Here is an 18,762-nt window from a genome sequence, read left to right as displayed (position 1 = left end):
TGGGGGGCGAGAAAAAATGGGTTTAATGGGGTGGGGGGCAAGATAAAGTGGGTTTAATATGGGTGGGGGCAAGAAAAAGGTGTTTAATGGGGTTGGGGGGGCAAGAAAAGGGGTTTAATGTGGGTGGGGGGCAAGAAAAAGGGGTTTAATGGGGGTGAATAATTCAGAGTAGCAACCAAATGCCTCCAGATTGCTTGAAACGCAGCTTTTATTTCCTGGCTGAAGATGGGAGCAGCAAAGCAAGAAGGAAACTGCTGGCAGCAAACATTGCATGGGCAGAAAGGACTCAAATAACGAACCAGAGGCGCTGCACCCAATATTGCATTGCCCTCCAACTTGCTTTGAATGCTCATGGAGAAGCATCACAGCTGGGAAGGATTGAGCACTGAGGATGAGGTCCGTGCATTAAGCAGGGAGGTGTTCAGGGCTTGCAGAGCTGGGTGCACAGCTAGATCCTGCTGTTAGAACTTGGGGCATTGTGGTGGATGCTTGTAGGCTGTGCTGGTGCTTTGAGGGCAGGAGGTCTGCACCGGTGGGAGTAGTACTGTGTGTGTGCATGGTAGGTCTGTGCTGGAGGGTTGCATGGCGTCTCACAGGGGTACACAGGTTCAGGGACGTTCTGGTTGCTGGAATGGCAGGAGGACCCCGAGTCATTGCAGGAGTGGGAGCTGTGGCAGGAGGGTTTCTGGTTGTGGCAGACTGGCTGGAACCCATTTCTTCTGAGCGTCAGTAAAGCTGCCTGGAGCAAAAGATGGCTCTGATAAGAGGAAACCCTGGTGCATTTCCCATCTATTCTCTTTCCTCCCTTCTCTCTCTTCACCCCCTTCCACCTTTATCCCCCCCCCCCCCCCACTGACTCTTTCATTCTGTATCTTCCCAATCCATCCCAAACACCCCCTCAGTTCTGCCTCACTCTCTGGGCTTTCTTTACCCATCCCAGCATAAGCAAACCCCCAGGCCAACACAGTGAGACCCACCAGCCTCTTTCCAAACCCATTTACCACCCATCACCCTGATGCAGCACATGGATACTGTTAGCAGCCCATCCTTCCTTCCCCCCCTTCGTCCTTCCTTCTTCCTTCCTTCCCCCCCTTCGTCCTTCCTTCCTTCCTTCCCCCCCTTCGTCCTTCCTTCCTTCCTTCCCCCCTTCGTCCTTCCTTCCTTCCTTCCCCCCTTCGTCTTCCTTCCTTCCTTCCTTCCTTCCCCCCCTTCATCCTTCCTTCTTTCCTTCCTTCCCCCTTCATCCTTCTTCCTTCCTTCCCCCCCTTCATCCTTCTTTCCTTCCTTCCCCCCTTCATCCTTCTTTCCTTCCTTCCCCCCTTCCCCCCTTCGTCCTTCCTTCCCCCCCTTCGTCCTTCCTTCCCCCCCTTCGTCCTTCCTTCCCCCACCTTCGTCCTTCCTTCCCCCACCTTCGTCCGTCCTTCCCCACCTTCGTCCGTCCTTCCCCCACCTTCGTCCTTCCCCCACCTTCGTCCTTCCCCCCCCCCACCTTCATCCTTCCCCCCCCCCACCTTCATCCTTCCCCCCCCCCATCCCTGCTGCCCTGTGCCCACAGACTTACCTCTACAGCAACAGGAGGAGTGTCAGGAAGGGGCAATGAATGGAGAAGACTGGGCTGAGTGGGTTTTATAGCCCTCCAAAAGGGTTATTTTGAGCATGAGACACCGCCGCCCGATGCCAAGGGGGTTATTAATGCACTTGATCTATGTCAGATGAATGTGGATGATCTCAGCCCTTCTTCTTTTGACACGTAATTCTTTCCATTCACAAGGAACTCCCCATTGGGATTTAGGGGAATGGGGGGTTTATCTTTAGGATCGTTTGAGTTGGGTGAAGCTCATCAAGGCCACCTGGTCCAGTTCCATTAATGAATGGGGACTCATGCAGCTGGATCGGGTTGCTCAGATCACTTCTTATAGTTCCCCCTTCTGATGGCCTTCCCATAACCTGACAGCAATCTAGGAACGTCAAGGGAGCGTGTTGTTGTGTCACTGGCACGTGGGGTTGCATCAGGAGCAGAAATGAATTGCAGCTTGGAAAGGCTGACAGCTGCAGCAGCAAATTGCTGCGTTCAGGAAACAGCTCAGGGTGGTAATATACAGGTTCACGTGGGGAGGAAATGGAGTTATCAGATGCAAGATGGAATCATTCAGGCTGAAAAAAAGCCCCTGAGTTCTGTCAATATGGAGCTGCTTGGTGTAAGGTGGGGAACTCAGGGGGGTCCCACCTTATGGCCATAAATCCCTGCAGGGAGGTGAGTGGGGGCAGAGCTTGGTTGTGTTTGCTGCTGTTAGGATAGGGTGCAATGGGGATGCATTGGGAGCACTGGGCAGTGCTCGGTGCTGTGCAGGTGCCCCAAGAGGCCACAGAGCTGCTCTTGTTGGCCACACTGGAGCAGGGGATTGGAACCAGAGGTCTCCTCCAGCATCAGCTGATCCCTGGTTCTGTGATGGTCGCATGGGGGGGGATGCTTGGGTAGGTCCCAGCTGGAGGTGTGTGTGGAGGTGGGGGGGACACACACACAGCTCTGCCCCAGCTGGGTCCCATCTCCTCATTTTGGGGCTGTTATAAAGGCTTCATGTCCTTATAAAGGCTTCATCTCCTTTTTGTCTCCTTCGAGGAGGGGTTGCCGGTGCCACCAGGTGGCAGCAGGGCTCTGTCACAAAGCGTCTCATCCTTCGAACGCTTCCATAGGACAACCTGGGATGAACCCACAAGCCTGGAGCTGCTCCCCTGCTTCCTCCTGCCCCGTATTGATGCAGAGATGCTCCCCCAGCAATGGGGCTTTGGGACTCGGTTGCTGTCCCCATCCCTGGAAGGGGCAACGTGGCCCTGATGGAATGCCATGGGCTGCCCTGACATTGCTCAGCCCAAGCGTGCAATGTGGGATGCGCTTTGGCTGCGGGTATCCAACACCTCCCTTGGGTTGCTTTGGTTTCCTCTCCATCTGGGAGCGCTGCGGGATGCGTTTGGGGAGCTCTCTGTCATAGCAGGGCTCGGTGGTCGCCTCAGCTCTTTTGCAGCCCCACATCGATGCTCGGGTCCCGCTGTGCTCAGAGCAGCAGGAGTTTTGTTCTCCGCATCCTATTGTCGCAGCCCCAGCGGTGACACAGCAGCAAACCCGCAGCACGGGGCAGCTCAGAGCCCCGCCGTGTTGGCAAATATCCTGTTGCTCATCGCTGCTTCCTGCTTGGATCCTGGAGGGAGGGGCAGGGTCAGCCAGCACTGCCCAACAACCAGGTTTGTGTGCTTCGGACCTGGAGCTCCTATAAAACCCAACTGCTGCAACCGTGACAGCTCCATCCTGACGTGGGCGCATCCTGGATGCATCTGCTCTGGGATGCATTGCAGCAGGGGGGTGGCAGGGAAAACCAGCTCTGCTCGCCCCCTGAATGTGGGATTGCATCTGCTATGGAGACCCTACAGTGCTATAGGATGGGGTGTGTGACCCAGCTTAGACCCTACAGTGCTATAGGATCCCAGCTTGGGATGCACGGCTCATTTTTGGTTGCAGGGCACAGCTCCATTGGGACACCCAACCCTGTGTGCAGAGCTGAGCGGATCCCATGTTCACCCCATCAGGTATTACCTCGTAGGAAGGTGTCAGACACGTTTCATATGGCAAAAGCAACCCTAAAGGAAACTGAAGCAACCTGACCAGCAGCTGTGAAGCAAACTTGGAGCAGTCTTGTGTTACCCCAGGGCTGCTGCTGCTGCTGCTGCTTTGGGGAAGCTGATGGTAAGTTTCCTCACCAAGCAGAGCGATTTCAGGGCTTCCATTCACCCTTAGGAAATCACAACTGTTCCTTTATTTTCTCCCCCCTCCCCCCCCCCCTGAAAGGCATTTGCAAATCAGCCTTTCAAATCAGAAGCTTTGTGGCATCTCAGGCATTTCCAACCCCCTGAAAGCAGCCATTCATAGCTGCCTCCGTGCAAACCTGAGATGTTACAAGCCAAGCACTGGGGTTGTGTGGCCAAAGAGCCCTAAAAAAGGTTCTTCCCCATCTCTGTCACCCACCATTGCAGCCTGCTTTGAGGACACAGAGCATCCCCAAAGTAGTTTATTCTCAGCTGAAAAAGAGGAGGTTGGATAGATTCCGTGGTCTGCTTTGACCTATAGAGAACACTGCAAGGGTTGCTGTGAACCCTGCTGCAATGAGCACTGCTCTTCCAGAAGCTCATCTCGCATCTGGGAGCCTGCATGCAAGTCTGACCTTCTTGGTTTGAAGCCATGCTGGAGGGGGAGAAAAAGGTGAGGGGGGAAAAAAGAGGCAGAAACAAGAAAGTTTTGACAACCTTGGGGCAAATCTTTATTTGGCAGCAAAACCATCAGACTCGAAGGGTTGGAGGAGCAGAGGGTTGGGAGGGGGGAGCAGAGGGTTGGGAGGGGGGAGCAGGAGCTCAGAGCTCTGGGTGTGCTGCCAAGCACAGCCCTTCTCAGTGGTTGTGCTGATGCTGGTGTTGGTGTTGTTGCTGGTGCTGATGGTCCTCACAGAAGTGGAGGTGCTCGTGGGTTGCGACGATCACCCGGATGATCAGGAGCATCACTTCCCCAAAGCTCAGCTGCTGGTCCTTGTTGCTATCGAGATCCTTGAAGATCTGGTCGATAGAGACCTGATTCTTCACGTGCTGCGGGAGAAGAGACAGAAGTGCCATTGGTCACAGCCTCGAGGTCCCCCAGCCTTGTCAAGGCCCTTCTAGGCTGCTGGAGATCCCAACTGCTGCTCCAGGAAGGCTGCCCTTATAGCACCTCATAGTGGCTGCTGGATGGGGAGAGCTGGAGCAGGAGGGGGCTGTTGGGCTGGATTTGCTCCTTAGGGCACATGAGCTGATAGGAACCAGTGGGATCCAACCCAACTCCCTCCCATCATGGGGAGCAAGAAACCTCCTCCCCCAGCTCTGCTCACCTTCAGGTAGTTGGCAAGCTGCTTGTCAATCAGAAGCTTCAGCTCCTTCTTGGTCAGGGTGTCATTGTCCCCCTCCCGTCTCGAGTACTGGTGGAAGACATCGATGATGACATCCATGGCTTTCTCCAGCTCGGAGAGCGGCCCCTGGGTCTGACAGCCCTGGGAGAGACAGAGGCACAGAACAAGGTCAGGATTGCAGCAGGTGTCTGCACATCAACACGGCTCCCTGCAGGCAGGTGGGGATGCAGCCTGACCCTTAGTCATTCCGTTTTGAGGCTAAATTTGAGCTGTTTGCTTAGGTAAGCTGCAAGCCAAGGAAGCCTGGAAGAGTCTTACAGCCTTGGCTCTGCCTTGTACAGTAGAACATAATGTCTAAGAGCTGATTTCCCCCCACCAGAAGGGGCAAGGCTCCCACAACGCCCCTGTGGCACTGCAGGTGCTGAGCCTGAGATCTGACACCCACGAGCCCCTCGGTGGCCATCCCATGCTGCAGGCAGCTCTTTCCAGGAGGAGACATCTCTCCCCATGGGCTGCACTCCATGCCCATCTCCATCAGCGCTCAGCTCTCTGCTGGGATGTGTTGAGGCTCACAGGACAAGCAGAGGATCCCCATCCATCTGCTGGCTCAACCTGCACCTGGAAAAGAGCACGGAGACCTTAGAACCCCCCTTTTCCCCCTTGACTTGCCTTGCTCATGTTGATGAAGCAGCGATGACCGTCTCAGGTTGAACTGTGGCTGGCCTGGAGCGCAACCTGTCTTATAAGGCTGCCTGCCGGCCCCATCCCCTGCTTGTGAAATGCCTCTTGTTTCATCCCATTACGGTCCATCGTCATGACATCGCGGTGTGTTGCTTAAGGCTTGGGGGTAGTTCCTTAAAAGGGGTCTCTGTGGCTTTTCCTGCAATGCTCTCTGCATGGCAGGGAGGTGGTTGTGTCCCCATAGCCAGCTCCCCTTGACCACCAGGGCCATCCTTAAGAAGTCCATCCATTTTAGCAGCTTCCTTTCTGCTTTATTCCCCTCTGCAGGGACGCTTCTCCACCTCACCCTGCTGTCCTGCTATACCTGGTGCATCCAGAAGCATCCCATTGCTGCACACCAATAGGGCTGGCTGTGTGACACAGGGACTGTCCCCTGCCTACAGCAAACAGCTCTCCAGGAAAGGCACCTTCCCACCCCTGCACGGCTCCAAATGGGGCTCGATGGGTCTGTTTCACCCCACCCCAGTTTTGCCCCAGGGGGTTGGGTGAGGCTGAAAAGGCTGCAAGGTGGATTTTGGCTTTCTTGTTGTTTTAATGCACGTCCTCCTTGGGTGCCATTGTGCCTTATTGACTGCGGGTGCTACAGAGGCCAGGTGCAGTTGAGAGCAGCAAAGAGCAAAACAGGATTTTCCAGTGCAGCTTTATGACAGCCCGTTCCCCTGTCGTCCCCGTCCCCCCCCCCCCCCCCCCCTTCCATCCCCTCGGGCTGATTCAGCTGGTTTGGCTGGGATCCGTCCAACCTGCTGAGCACGGCGCCCATCTCCAATGCCAAATGAGGGCCAAAGTGAGGCCACTAATGAGCAGCCATGGGGCAGCAGTGCCAGGAGCTGCTGGGGGGGGGGTTGGGGGGGGGGGGGGGGACACAGCCTTGCCCTCATTGCCATGGAGGTCTGCGTTTCACAACGTGATGCTCCGGTGCACGTAACAACCAGGGAAGGTTTGGGATGTTTCACAACGTTGGGGACCATCCGCTGGGTTGCAGAATTTGGTGGCAATTTCAGGAAATGGAGCTTTGGCCATTGTATCATCCTGACGTGGGGTGGGGGAGAGGATGGGCTGAGGGTACAGCGTGGGGTGGAGGGCTCAGGGTTGAGGCCAGAGGGTTCAGGGTTAGGGTTAGGGCCAGGGGGGTTAGGGTTAGGAGGTTCAGGGTTAGGGTTAGGGGGCTCAGGGTTATGGTTAGGACTAGGGGGTTTAGGGTCAGGGTTAGGGACGTGGTTAGGGTTAGGGCCAGGGGGTTTAGGGTTAGGGTTTGGGTCAAGCTTAGGGTTAGAATTAGGGCCAGGGGGCTCAGGGTTAGGGTTAAGGTTAGGGTTAGAGTTAGAGGGCTTGAAGTTGGAGTTAGGATTAGGTCCAGGGGGTTCAGGATTGGGGTTAGGGGGCTCAGGGTTAGGGTTAAGGTTAGAGTTAGGCTTAAGGCTAGGGTTACTGTTAGAATTAGGGTTAACATTAGGGTTACAGCTGGGGCTGGGGGGCTCAGGGTTAGGGCTGAGGTTAGGGTTACTGTTAGGGTTTGGGCTAAGGTTAGGGTTAGGTTTAGGATTAGGGCTATGGGGCTCAGGATTAGGGTTAAGATTATCATTAGGTTTAAGGCCAGGGGGTTCAAGATTAGGGCTGGGGTTAAAATTAGGATTAGGGTTTGGGCTGAGGGGCTCAGGACAGCAGCTGGATGCTCAGTTGTGCCCACCAGGCAGCAGCAATGATCCCCCATATCATCATCTGTCAGTCACTCACTCAATGTAGCCTTTAACATGAGACCAGGTACAACTTTGGGGTCCTGGGAAGGAGATGGTACATCATCTCACGGGGCTCAACAGGTCTTTCTATGCAGCAGAGCCTCCCAGCCCCGTCACACCCATGCACTGTGTGCCACCGTGAGCTGCAATCCCAGCCCTGAGGCTGCAGCATTGAGCAAGCATTGCTGTGGGGCAGGGAGTGGGAGCAGGCAGTGCACAGCACAGAGGAGCTGGTTCAGGGTGAGCAGGACCAGCTGTGTCTGCAGGAGTCGAGCCCTGACCGGGCAACCCATACTTGGCAGTGTTTGCTGAAGTGCTTTCCAAACACATTTATGAGCAGAATGAGCTGACTTGCAGCTAGAGGAGGGCAAGGCGGGGTTCGTGCTGCTGCATTTCATGGAAGATTTAACATGAGATTGGGAAGGAAGTAGGTCCTGGTTGCTAGATGTGGTTTTAGGGTGGTGAAATCAGCTGGATGTGCTGAGCAAAGCAGATCTTTAAGGCCCCTTCCAAGTCAGGACGTCCTACAGACCCTAAGCAGGAAGGGGTCTGTGGTGGGGGCTGGGTCTGTCTGAGATGCCCACAGCTGCAGCCACTCATTGCTGCTGCCTAGGGGGGCACAAACTGCTGACCTGAGTCCCCTAACCCTAATATTAACCCTAATCCTGAGCCCCCCAGCCTAAATGCTAACCCTAACACTAACCCTATCCCAGAGCCCCCTGGCCCTAACCCTAACATTAACCCTATCCTGGACCCCCCCCTGGTTCTAACCCTAACATTAACCCCAAGCATCACCAGCCTCTTCCCAGCGGTGCCTGGTGCCAGGACAGGACATAAATTGAGACACAGGGGTTGGTGTGAGAGGTGGGAAGAACTTCATCCAATGGTGACAGCATTGGGATGGGCTGCCCAGAGAGGTGGTGGACTCCTCAGAGATCTTTATGCTCTTCTGGAGGTGGTGAACCTCTCTGGGGGTCGCTGATGGGCAGGGGGATGGACCAGAGGTGCCTCCAGTTTTCCTCCCATTGCCCTTTGCCATGAGTGACCCAACTGATGCCCACCCACCACAGATGTCACAAGCTTCTCCCTTCATGGGTTTTTGGGGTCCCTCATTCAGGCAAACACTTCTCCCACAACCGGTCCCCATTTCCTCAACCCTGAGAAGGGAGCACAGAGATAGGAAGGACTCAGAGAGATTTAGGCGATGCTTTATTATCTTATATGTGACCCAAGCGGGCAGGATTCAGCCAGAACCCCATTCCTACATGCAGACCCCTTTGGGTCCTTCCCCAGAGCCCGGCTCTGTGGTGTGGGGTAGTTCAGTTGCTATCTGGCTTACATCTGTCTTCATTATGCATGAGGCGATGCGCATCGTCGGTCACCTTGGCCAGCACGACGGTGAACTCCTCGAACGTCAGCTCCTTGTCCTTGTTCAGATCTGTCTCCTCAAAGAGCTTCTTCAGGTACCCAGGATGGTTCCTGCCCTGCAGGGGGGATAGAGTGAGGGTCAGTGCCCCTCTCCAGGCTGTGTGCCCACTGGTGGGCACCACCCCCACCCTGTTCCTTTCGTTGCTGAGAAGGAGGAGCATTTGGGATCATTGGGGTTTTCTCTTTCCAAGGAGGATGGGTCTTGCCTTATGTGGGATTGTCCCATCCCTGGAGGTCCCTGAAGGCATGGATGGAGCTCAGGTCAGCCTGAGCTGGGGGGCACCCAGTTCATAACAAGGGTGGGCCTGGGGAGGATGTGAGCTCCCTTCCGACCCAACAGTTCCATGGTTCTATGACCTTTCAGGACCCTTCCAACCCAGGGAGTTCTACAGTTCCATGACCTTTAAGGGTCCTTCCAACCCAGGGCATTCTACTGTTCTATGACCTTTAAGGACCCTTCCAACCCAAGGCATTCTACTGTTCCATGACCTTTAAGGACCTTCTATGACCCATCAGGACCCTTCCAACCCAAGGCATTCTACTGTTCTATGACCTTTAAGGACCCTTCCAACCCAAGGCGTTCTACTGTTCTATGACCTTTAAGGACCCTTCCAACCCAAGGCATTCCACTGTTCTATGACCTTTAAGGACCCTTCCAACCCAAGGCATTCTACAGTTCCATGACCTTTAAGGGTCCTTCCAACCCAGGGCGTTCTACTGTTCTAGAATCTTTAAGGACCCTTCTAACCCAGGGCATTCTACTGTTCTATGACCTTTAAGGACCCTTCCAACCCAAGGCGTTCTACAGTTCTATGACCTTTAAGGACCCTTCTAACCCAAGGCATTCTACAGTTCCATGACCTTTAAGGACCCTTCTAACCCAAGATATTCTGCAGTGGATCCAACCCAAGCCATTCTATGAGCATAGGTGGTCCCACAGTTGCTCAGCTGCGCCGGGTCTGACGGACCACAGCCCTTCAGGGATGTTTGCACCCCATTCCCACCAGTGCCCCCCCAGGATCAGCTCAGCTTTGCCTTCCCCTCCCCCCCCCCGTCCCACTCCAGGACACTCACACAGACTTTCAGGAAGTTGGGTGCCATCTCAGTCAGCAGCGTTTGGAATTCATTGAAGTTGAGGAGGTCCTGATGACCCTTACGGATGCTGTACTGGTGGTAGATGTTCACAATGGCTTCCAGGGCCTTTTCCAGACTGTCGTTCCCTGGGAATTGCTGCTCCTCGGCCTTTGGGGTGGTGCTGTGCGTGGACATGGTGGGATACCTGCAGAAAGAGCTCGGGGCCATCAGGGGACAAAGCCAAGCACCCCACATCGCGCTGCCAGGCACCCCAGATGATGCAGCTCTCACCCCAAAGCAGAAACATCTCCATCCCTAAAAGTAGCACAGAAATGCCACTAAGTGATGCTAACCCAAAGGCTCCAGAACAACACAAGCGTGATACTTCACCCTCATCCTCCTATGCTGCGGGAATCCCTGCAGTGTCACTCACCTTTTGTCTGCGAGGAGGTTTAGAAGAGGATGGGTCTGTTGTAAGTGATCCCAGCACCTGGATGGCTCTTTATATCCATCCGAGGATCTCTTTCGTCAGAGGCGGTGACACACCTGGTGCAAGCAACAGCTTGAATTAGCATTTCCCGCACCTAGAAATTGCGAGGTGGGACCTCGAAAACCGTCCCCATCTCTGTTCCTGGTTGCACCCACCGGGCTTCAGAAATGCTGTCCTGCCACATCCAAGCGGGGAACAAAGAATGGGGAAACATCAAGAGAAATGAAGAGCCTGCCACGCTGATGCTGCAGGTTTGGCAACGTGCTGAGCGTTCTACCCTCTCCCACACCAACATAGCAGGAAGGTGGGATATCCAGTGTGACCACCTTCCTGCTATGTTGGTGTGGGCAGACGTGCTTTAGAACATGTCTCATTAACCCGTCTGCCAACCTGCATGCATCAGAGTGGCAGCGCTCTTCATTCTCTCTTGCTGTTTCCGGGTGATTTTTCCACTATTTGCTACTTTCACATCACTGGCACCAGACCTTCCCTTGTGTTCTTTGGAGGAAACTGAGCTCAAGGAAGGAAAAACCAACCCAAGGTCATGGTCTATATTGCCCTGAACTTCAACTGGGGGTTTTGCAACAGCAACAGGTCCTGAAAGGATGAAGATAATGAGAAGATATAAAATTAGACAGGAGGTTCCGGGAAGAGGTGGGGATACAAAAACAAAAGGTGCTTTCGGAGGGCGCTTCTCGCAGCCGGGAGCAGTAATCAGATCTGTTGCATGATTTGTTTTATTCCGGTATCCCTGACTCACTTTATTGTTTCTTTCTCCTCCTTCTGTCATTAGGGCTTCTCAGCAGTCCCAAATTGCATCCTCATTCCCTACCTGTCATCATCAACAGTCAGTTGGGTGGTGTTTGCTGTGTCCCCTCAGGGCAGGGCTGCTGGTGCTCCCACCCACCCCAGTGATGCTCCTCACACCTGCAGTGATGTCCTGGATGGGGACAGCAACCAAATGGGGGACAAGAGTTACTCCCCAGTGGCTGAATTGTGGTGTCGGAGAGCGACGACTGGCGTCCCTGGATGCAAACAACCACACGGCCCCACGCTTCCTTCCCCAACTTGGTGCTGCCAAGCTCCCCCACCCCCACCCCTGAACCTGAGGGTCCCCTCTCCATGCATGGCTGCCCACCAATGCACAGCTCCATCCTGCTTTTGGATCAGGTCCCCATGAGCAGGCCGTGCCACATGGACCTGCTGGACTGCAAGGAGCTGCCACCCTGCACGGACAAAGCATGAGGCTGCACCGTGCAGCACTGCACCCCCCAGAGCCCCTCTGTATCATTTGTTGTCTCTCTGCTGCATTGTGGCTTGCAGGAAAGTGCTGCTTGCTTTGTGGGCTGCAAAAGCATCGCCTCCACCTCAGGGTCACCAGCTGAGTTGGGTCTCAGCAGCACCCAGAGATCACAGACTGGGGCAGGAGGGGCTGCTCAGGACACACAGTGCTGAGGTGTGGGGTGCAGGGTCCAAGCACTGCTGTGCAAGGAGCTTGGGGAGCTGGTGGGGACCTGCTGGGGTTTGGGCATTGCAGGACACGGCAGTGCTACCACATGAACCAGCCCAGCATGAGCTGTGTGCAGCTCTGCTCCCACTCAGGGATGGATGGGGATGCCCTGTGCATTCCCGTGTCCCCATGTCCCATTGCTGCCCCATGGCTGCAATGGATGGGGATGCCCTGTGCATTCCCATGTCCCCATGTCCCATTGCTGCTCCATGGCTGCAATGGATGGGGATGCCCTGTGCATTCTCGTGTCCCCATGTCCCATTGCTGCCCCATGGCTGCAAGCTGGGATGGCACATGTCCCGCTCCCCCTCTACCTCCCCACCCCCAGAGTTCAGGACACATCACAGGTGGATTTGGTGCACAGAGAAAGACAATTTATTTCAGTGTCATAGGCAAAAGCAGAGGGCACAGCCTTGGTTGTGTGCTCATGGGCAGACAGGGGAGATGCTGCCGCTGGAGGAGCTCTGTAGGAACAGCCTTAATGGTGGTGACTGTGGTCGTGGTCGTGGCCATGTCCATGGTCGTGGCCATGGTGCCCAGGCTTCTTGTGGGACCTGTTGTGGGCATCGATGGCCATGAGGCTGAGCGTGGTGAGGAACTCGGTGAACTTCAGGCGGCCATTGTGGTTCTTGTCAGACTTGGCAAAGAGCTGCTTGATGTACTCATCAATGGACGCCTTGGGCTGCAGGACAAAACAAGTCAGGGCATGGGGTCCCCCCACAACCCCACAGCTCCATCCCAGCTCCCCACTTCCCATCACTGACCCCACTTTGGGGAGAGTCCATGCAACACTACCCAGTTCACCCCACCGATCCCCTTCAGAGGGTCTCAGCTCCCCTGTGCCCCATGAGAGCAGCACCCATGGATCTCCCACAGGCGCATGGATGCTGAGCAGCCCAGCTCACCGGCAGGGTGTCGGTAAGGAAGGGCTTGGCATTCTCCTTCAGCAACGCGGAGAACTCATTCTGGCTCAGGTAATCATCCATTGGATACCGGATGGCGTATTGATGGTAGATGTTGATGGCGCATTCCAGCGCGAGCTCCAGGTTGGTCTTCATCGCACTAGGGAATAAAAACCAGACAAACATTACAGATGAATCAGAGCCCTCCAGGAGCTCCAATGGGGGGTGACCACTCACCAACAGATGGTCGTGGGGTTCCTCCGACGGCGGTGCGAGCAGGATTGTGGCAGCGGCGGTGGCTGCGCGGTGCTGGGAGGGCTCTTTTTATACCCTCCCTGTGCTACGATTTGTGACACCCTGGAATAACTTTGGGGTGATAACCTCAGGAATTGTGCAAGGCCACCACGAGGCACGCAGCACGCCCAGGATCGTGCCCAGCTCCAGGAACCGACTGCTGCTGGCGGTAAGGAGGGAGGGACACACACCAGACTCGTTGGGGCAAAACAAGGAAACGGAGACCTTTGCATGGAGCCAGCTGAGCAGGTCTGTGGGGCCGCAGGGGATTCCCCATGTGGGGTTATTGGTGGAGATGAAGAAAGAGGGGTTTTGCTGGAGCCTACGGGCGAGGGTCTCCATGGGGTGATGGTGGTTTTTACCGCTGTAGATGTGGTTCATCCCAAGAGGGATGTGGTGTCTGCCCTGATGTTTGGTTCTGGATGGAGATTTGGTTCTGCTGGGGGATGCATCCCAACCTGGTCAGCATCCCGTGTCAATCAGCCCAGCAGCCATCAAACCTTTGCAGATTGGGACTTGCTGAGTGCTGGAAGCCTCCCAGGTAGAACTTCCCAGCAGCAATGATTGCTGCCTGATGACAGCAACTGTTGGCATTGGCATTGGCAATCACTGCCAACTGCTCCTCCCAGGGTCACCGTGGTGTCACCGCTTGTGGAGACCCCACAGTGTCTCGGTTTGTGGGGCTGGGAGCAGAACGCTGTGTGTGTTGGAGGGGAGAGCCCCCTGGGGCAGCCCCACCTTGCAGTGCTGGAGCCCTTTGCCCTATCCTTGCTCCTGGGAGTGCAGAAAAACCCGTGATGCCCATTAGGGATTTTAGGAGCTGGGAAGGACGGAGGTGGTGAAACAGCTCCTCATCACACCTCCCTCTCCAGGAGGAACTGGTTCCAGGAGGAGCATGGCTTGTAAAATGATGAAACAAAGAGCAGTCTGTGTGAGGAGCAGGATACGTGCACCTCCCTGCAAAAGGGGTCCCTGCTGGCGTGGGAATGGAGCAGCAGTTCTTGCAATAACTGGCAATCATTGCGTGTCTGGCTGGGCAGGATGCAGGGACAAACTTGCACCCGGGTGGGGATGCAGCATGGATGCACAGCTGGGGAGGTGCAAAGGGACACAGATGTGTCACATGGGGAGGTGTGAAGGGACACGGCGGTGCCACGTAGGGGTGGGAGGAGACAGGTTTGTCCCATATATGTCCATGTCCCAGGTGAGAAGGGACACATGCATGCACACACTGTGAGCCCCTGGCTGCCCTCTGCTGCCCACTGTAATGCTGCTTTGCTGGGTGCTGCTGTCCCATTGCCATTGGGGTAGAATGGGGATGGGGATACAACAGCAGGGTGGGCACAGGGCATGAGCAGGGCCAGCAGGGTGGGATGTTCATCATGCATCGTGCCAGTTCTGAATGCAAAACCAATTCCAAATCAGAACCCAAAAGGACTGAGGGTTTGGAGGGGGGGGGAACAGCATGGCCCCAACCCTTGCAATGTGAACACAGCACAGCTGCACTCAGGTGCTCCACTGATCCCCGAGGCTTTAATTCCTCCGAGGTTCCACAACGACCACAAACACAGCTGCAAATCTTTACAAAAGAGTTTTATTGGACCCCTTAGAGGCCATTGGAAGGGGGGGAGGTGAGGGCTCAGCCCTACTTGCACTGCAGCAGGGCCTCGTTGTAGATCATGGCCAACGCGCCCAGGAAGGAGACGTACTCTTGGAAGTTCACCTCCTGGTCTTTGTTGCGGTCCAGGTCCTCCATCAGCCCCGCGATCTCCGCATCATTCAGTTTCTGCAGCCCCAAACAGCACAGAGCCATTAACCATCAATGTGCTGGGGGGGGGGGGGGGGGGAAACGTGGCCCCATGCTTAGCCAGAAAGGGGGATCCTAAGTGCCCCCCAGGACCTGGCCATGAGCATGTCCCCAACCCATGTCCGCCCCAGCAAAGCACCAGCGTTCACAAGGCATCCCACAAGGCCAGGTATGGGGGCAGGGCTGTGCCACCCCCCCCCCTCCAGGTGACGTCACACCTCGTGTCACCTCCCACCCTGCCCGTCCCATGCCCATTTTCCGGGTGTGTTTCCCTGTTGGTGCGGCATTGCTGTCAATGCTGCGGGGCACTCACCGGCCCGATGGTCAACTCCTTCTGGATCAGCTCCTTCAACTCGCCCTTGCTCAGGCTGTTCTTGTCACCCTCCTTGCCTGAATACCTGTGGAAAGTGGCCACCAGGAGTCCAATGGCTTGGTCCAAAGGGGCTGCCATGACTGTGAGCTGGGCCTGTGAACCAGAGCAGAGCTCAGCACCCACCAAACCCCCAATCCAACTCTCTCAAACCCTCAGACCCTCCATGGTCCCTAAACCCCCCATTATCCCGGTGCTGGGGGGGCACAGCTCCTGAGGTCCCAGCTCAGCACAGCCCCAAAGGTGGGGGGTTGTTCCATGTCCCCCCCCCCCATCCCAGGGCGTTGCACAGACCAGAGCTGTGGCTGTGCTGACTCATAGGGCACAGTGCCCGCCGCCTCCGCACGCAGCCACGGGACTGTGGGAGCTGCTGGGGGGCTGGGATGGGGGGCAGGGGGGGGGCACGAGTGGGGCGGATGGGGAGAAACCTTAGCGGGGTCTCCGGTCCCCATCGCCTCACCAGCCCTGAGATGGGAAAGGACATGAGGAAGCTGTTGGCTTCCATTGGGGGTGGGAGGGGGTCCCCACATCTGGACGGGGATCTCTGCACATCTGGAGAGCAGCAAAGAGCTTCGGTGGCAGCCGCAGGGGGTTGGTGAAAAGGGGTAAATGGGAAGGAGGGAAGGGAAACTTACCGCTGGAGCAGGATAAGATCCAGGAGTGGGGAAGGGAGGGCTGCGGTGCGCAGCTCCGCCTCGCATTTATAGCTGTGGCTGAGTCCTCCCATCCACGGGGGGGGGGTCGGGGGTGGATGGGTGCAGGGGTGAGGTGAAGCCACTCCTCTATATTCCATAACCCCACCCCGGGTGTGAACGCAACCGAAACGCCGCTCCCTGGGGTTCACTGGGATAGGGGATGGGTCCTGGGTGCCCCACGGAGCAGTGGGAGGGGGGGCAGCACCCGACCCCCGCACTGAGCACATCCCAGAGGGACCCTTTGGTATTGCCTATGTGGGGCTGCGGTGCCGGCTGTGGGGTCAGCAATTGCTTTGTAACGGGGGCTGGAAGTTGCTCACCGTCCCCGTTATCATGGTGTCATCAGAACCGTTGAACCCTGAGAGTTATGGACCAGGAAAAGCAGGGCATGGTGCTGCCGGCGGGGCTGACTCATGGGGATGAGGCTGTGGGTGGCTCCTGTGCATGGGAACTGGTGGACATGCAGCCCCAAAGTTTAGACCCTAAAGTCCAACCCCAAAGTTTAGACCCAAAAGTCCAAGCCCAAAGTCCAACACCAAAGTCCAGACCCCAAATGTCCAACCCCAAAGTTTAGACCCAAAAGTCCAAGCCCAAAGTCCAACACCAAAGTCCAGACCCCAAATGTCCAACCCCAAAGTTTAGACCCAAAAGTCCAAGCCCAAAGTCCAACACCAAAGTCCAGACCCCAAATGTCCAACCCCAACGTCCAGACCCCAAAGTCCAGACCCCAAATGTCCAACCCCAAAGTCCAACCCCAAAGTCAAGACCCCAAAGTCCAGACCTCAAATGTCCAACCCCAAAGTCCAACCCCAAAGTCCAGACCCCAAATGTCCAGACCTCAAAGTCCAACCCCAAAGTCCAACCCCAAAGTCCAGACCCCAAATGTCCAACCCCAAAGTCCAGACCCCAAATGTCCAACCCCAAAGTCAAACCCCAAATGTCCAACCCCAAAGTCCAACCCCAAAGTCCAGACCCCAAAAGTTGAGCCTCAAAACCCAGACCCCACATCCACTCTTTCTGTTCTGGGTCACCTTCCAGCCAAGCTCACAAGGAGGTGAAATAGAGCCTTCCCAATGCATGATAGTGCACTGACCCCATAAAAGAACCCCTCTTGCAGTGCACACAGAGGTGAAATAGAGCCTTCCAATGCATGATAGTGCACTGACCCCATAAAAGAACCCTTGCAGTGCACACAGAGGACTAGTTTTGGAGCAATCTTTATTGGAAGAGCATTCAGATTGCAGCAGCGGGGGGGGTGACGCAGCCTGGCTGACCCCCTTTGCTCACTTCTTGCGTGGCATTTTATCGGGGTAATCCTGGAAGAAGTCGTTGCACATCACGGCCACGCAGGCCAGGAAGGTGGCGTACTCATGGAAGTCCACCTCGTTGTCCCTATTGCTGTCCAAGTTGCTCATCAGCTTCTGGAATCCGGCTTCATCCGTGCGTTTCTAAGCATGGGGATGGAGAGGTGGCACCGAGGGTCTTTGTGAGACCCCAGCCCCTTCCCCCCCAACCTCACTCACACTGATGAAGCTGGGCAGCTCCTTGGTGAGCAGCTCCTTCAGCTCCGCTTTGCTCAGCTTGAATTTGTTCCCTTCCTTCCCAGAGTATTTGTGGAAGGTGGAGACCATCACGGCCAGCGCTTGCTCCAGGGGACACGCCATGGGAACACCAGGGGGGTCTGGGGGCAGAGCCTGGTGCAGTGTCACAGCTGTGCATCATTACATCCCCCCATTCCCCAAGCAATGGGGCTGAGTGGCATTGGGTGAGCAGCCCCAATAGAGCAATGCTGGAAGAATTAGGGGGGGTGGGAGGGTGGGCAGCAGCTGGCAGAAGGGGGAGCACAGCCTCCAGTGTTTGCAAGGGGAAGGAACAGCATCTGGGGGGCGGCCAGAGCAATGTGGGCAAAATGACTCACCAAGAGCTGGAGCACAACGATCCAGGCCGGGTGGGTGGGAGCAAAGCACTGGGACGTGCTGCTTTATAGCCTCGCCCCCTCCCCCCTTCAACACCCCCCCTATGGATGAGGAGGTACCGATGTTGCATTGGCTGATGGAGATGGAGAGGAACCCCCACGGGCAGCCCCGGCTTCCCCCCCCCCAGAGCCTCCTCCCAGCTGAGCCCATGGAGTGGGTTGGGTCCAAAGGGGGACAAAGCGCCCCTGCAGGGTTGGGCTGGGGGGCACAAGTGAATGGGGGACAAAGCATTTGGTGGCTCCTTTGGGGCTCTCGGAGGTGGCACGAGCCCCAGCGGCGTTGGTCCAAGTTGGGGGTTGGAGTTTTCCTTTCTTTTTCCTGGTTTTAACTCAAACCACCTGCGATTCATTTCTGGTTCCCAACGCCCCGTTGTGTAACACAGCTCTATTTTGGTGCCCGCGTGGCCCCGCACGTGGCCAAGAGCGTGAAGACCACAGAGCTGCTATGGGATGAGGGGGGGATGGGGACATCAAACCCCACCAGCACCACAGAGAGTGTCCTGGGTGGGAATGAAGCAAGCAAAATGAAGCTGAGCTGGGGGATGGGGATGGGGATGGGGATGGGTGATGGGGATGGGTGATGGGTTATGGGTGATGGGTTATGGGTTATGGGTTATGGGTTATGGGTTATGGGGATGGGGATGGGGATGGGTTATGGGTGATGGGGATGGGGGTGGGTTATGGGGATGGGTTACGGGGATGGGTTATGGGTGATGGGGATGGGGATGGGTTATGGGGATGGGTTATGGGTTATGGGGATGGGTTATGGGGATGGGGATGGGTTATGGGGATGGGGATGGGTTATGAGGATGGGG

The 18,762-nt window shown here is 56.0% G+C and overlaps 5 protein-coding genes across 6 annotated transcripts; all 5 read right to left on the bottom strand.

The window, feature by feature from the left end:
- Positions 1-4,302: 4,302 nt before the first annotated feature.
- On the bottom strand, positions 4,303-5,683 carry LOC140263477 (protein MRP-126-like). Its single transcript, XM_072358372.1, has 3 exons — positions 5,595-5,683; positions 4,908-5,066; positions 4,303-4,629 (listed from the first exon to the last, which is right to left on the bottom strand). Exons 1-3 carry the CDS (start codon positions 5,601-5,603, stop codon positions 4,438-4,440), a joined length of 360 nt encoding a protein of 119 aa, XP_072214473.1. The 5' UTR covers positions 5,604-5,683; the 3' UTR covers positions 4,303-4,437.
- A 3,038-nt stretch (positions 5,684-8,721) lies between these two features.
- On the bottom strand, positions 8,722-10,099 carry LOC140263478 (protein S100-A12-like). The gene is made up of 2 exons (XM_072358373.1): positions 9,905-10,099; positions 8,722-8,886 (listed from the first exon to the last, which is right to left on the bottom strand). The coding sequence occupies exons 1-2, from the start codon at positions 10,097-10,099 to the stop codon at positions 8,722-8,724; spliced, it is 360 nt and encodes a 119-aa protein (XP_072214474.1).
- A 2,283-nt stretch (positions 10,100-12,382) lies between these two features.
- LOC140263479 (protein S100-A12-like) lies at positions 12,383-12,962 on the bottom strand. The gene is made up of 2 exons (XM_072358374.1): positions 12,810-12,962; positions 12,383-12,586 (listed from the first exon to the last, which is right to left on the bottom strand). The coding sequence occupies exons 1-2, from the start codon at positions 12,960-12,962 to the stop codon at positions 12,383-12,385; spliced, it is 357 nt and encodes a 118-aa protein (XP_072214475.1).
- Positions 12,963-14,678: 1,716 nt separating this feature from the next.
- LOC140263476 (protein S100-A6) lies at positions 14,679-15,995 on the bottom strand. The gene is made up of 3 exons (XM_072358371.1): positions 15,913-15,995; positions 15,221-15,373; positions 14,679-14,886 (listed from the first exon to the last, which is right to left on the bottom strand). The coding sequence occupies exons 1-3, from the start codon at positions 15,976-15,978 to the stop codon at positions 14,746-14,748; spliced, it is 360 nt and encodes a 119-aa protein (XP_072214472.1). The 5' UTR covers positions 15,979-15,995; the 3' UTR covers positions 14,679-14,745.
- A 1,185-nt stretch (positions 15,996-17,180) lies between these two features.
- Positions 17,181-17,941, bottom strand: LOC140263480 (protein S100-A4-like). Of its 2 annotated transcripts, none has more exons than XM_072358375.1 (3): positions 17,891-17,941; positions 17,496-17,666; positions 17,181-17,420 (listed from the first exon to the last, which is right to left on the bottom strand). In XM_072358375.1, the coding sequence occupies exons 2-3, from the start codon at positions 17,634-17,636 to the stop codon at positions 17,256-17,258; spliced, it is 306 nt and encodes a 101-aa protein (XP_072214476.1). In that variant the 5' UTR covers positions 17,637-17,666; positions 17,891-17,941; the 3' UTR covers positions 17,181-17,255. The 2 variants fall into 2 exon arrangements, with proteins under 2 accessions (XP_072214476.1, XP_072214477.1); XM_072358376.1 differs by having other exon boundaries at positions 17,211-17,420; positions 17,496-17,653; positions 17,891-17,914.
- Positions 17,942-18,762: the final 821 nt, after the last annotated feature.

This window comes from Excalfactoria chinensis, chromosome 31 (assembly GCF_039878825.1).
Source record: "Excalfactoria chinensis isolate bCotChi1 chromosome 31, bCotChi1.hap2, whole genome shotgun sequence".
Lineage (NCBI taxonomy): Eukaryota > Metazoa > Chordata > Aves > Galliformes > Phasianidae > Excalfactoria > Excalfactoria chinensis.
The sequence above is the reverse complement of the archived record's forward strand: the minus strand, read 5'-3'. Positions and strand labels throughout refer to the sequence as shown.

What these genes read in the sequence shown, in the direction of transcription:
- LOC140263477 (XM_072358372.1), bottom strand. An exon ending in AGCTTGCCAACTACCTGAAG is followed by an intron (nt 4,630 to 4,907) that starts GTGAGCAGAGCT and finishes CTTCTCCCGCAG; the next exon opens with CACGTGAAGAATCAGGTCTC.
- LOC140263478 (XM_072358373.1), bottom strand. Translation starts at nt 10,099, where the DNA reads ATGTCCACGCACAGCACCACCCCAAAGGCCGAGGAGCAGCAATTCCCA. An exon ending in CCAACTTCCTGAAAGTCTGT is followed by an intron (nt 8,887 to 9,904) that starts GTGAGTGTCCTG and finishes TCCCCCCTGCAG; the next exon opens with GGCAGGAACCATCCTGGGTA.
- LOC140263479 (XM_072358374.1), bottom strand. Translation starts at nt 12,962, where the DNA reads ATGAAGACCAACCTGGAGCTCGCGCTGGAATGCGCCATCAACATCTAC. An exon ending in TCCTTACCGACACCCTGCCG is followed by an intron (nt 12,587 to 12,809) that starts GTGAGCTGGGCT and finishes TTTGTCCTGCAG; the next exon opens with CCCAAGGCGTCCATTGATGA.
- LOC140263476 (XM_072358371.1), bottom strand. Translation starts at nt 15,978, where the DNA reads ATGCGAGGCGGAGCTGCGCACCGCAGCCCTCCCTTCCCCACTCCTGGA. An exon ending in GATCTTATCCTGCTCCAGCG is followed by an intron (nt 15,374 to 15,912) that starts GTAAGTTTCCCT and finishes TCTGGTTCACAG; the next exon opens with GCCCAGCTCACAGTCATGGC. An exon ending in AGGAGTTGACCATCGGGCCG is followed by an intron (nt 14,887 to 15,220) that starts GTGAGTGCCCCG and finishes TTGGGGCTGCAG; the next exon opens with AAACTGAATGATGCGGAGAT.
- LOC140263480 (XM_072358375.1), bottom strand. Translation starts at nt 17,636, where the DNA reads ATGGCGTGTCCCCTGGAGCAAGCGCTGGCCGTGATGGTCTCCACCTTC. An exon ending in AGCTGCCCAGCTTCATCAGT is followed by an intron (nt 17,421 to 17,495) that starts GTGAGTGAGGTT and finishes CCCCATGCTTAG; the next exon opens with AAACGCACGGATGAAGCCGG.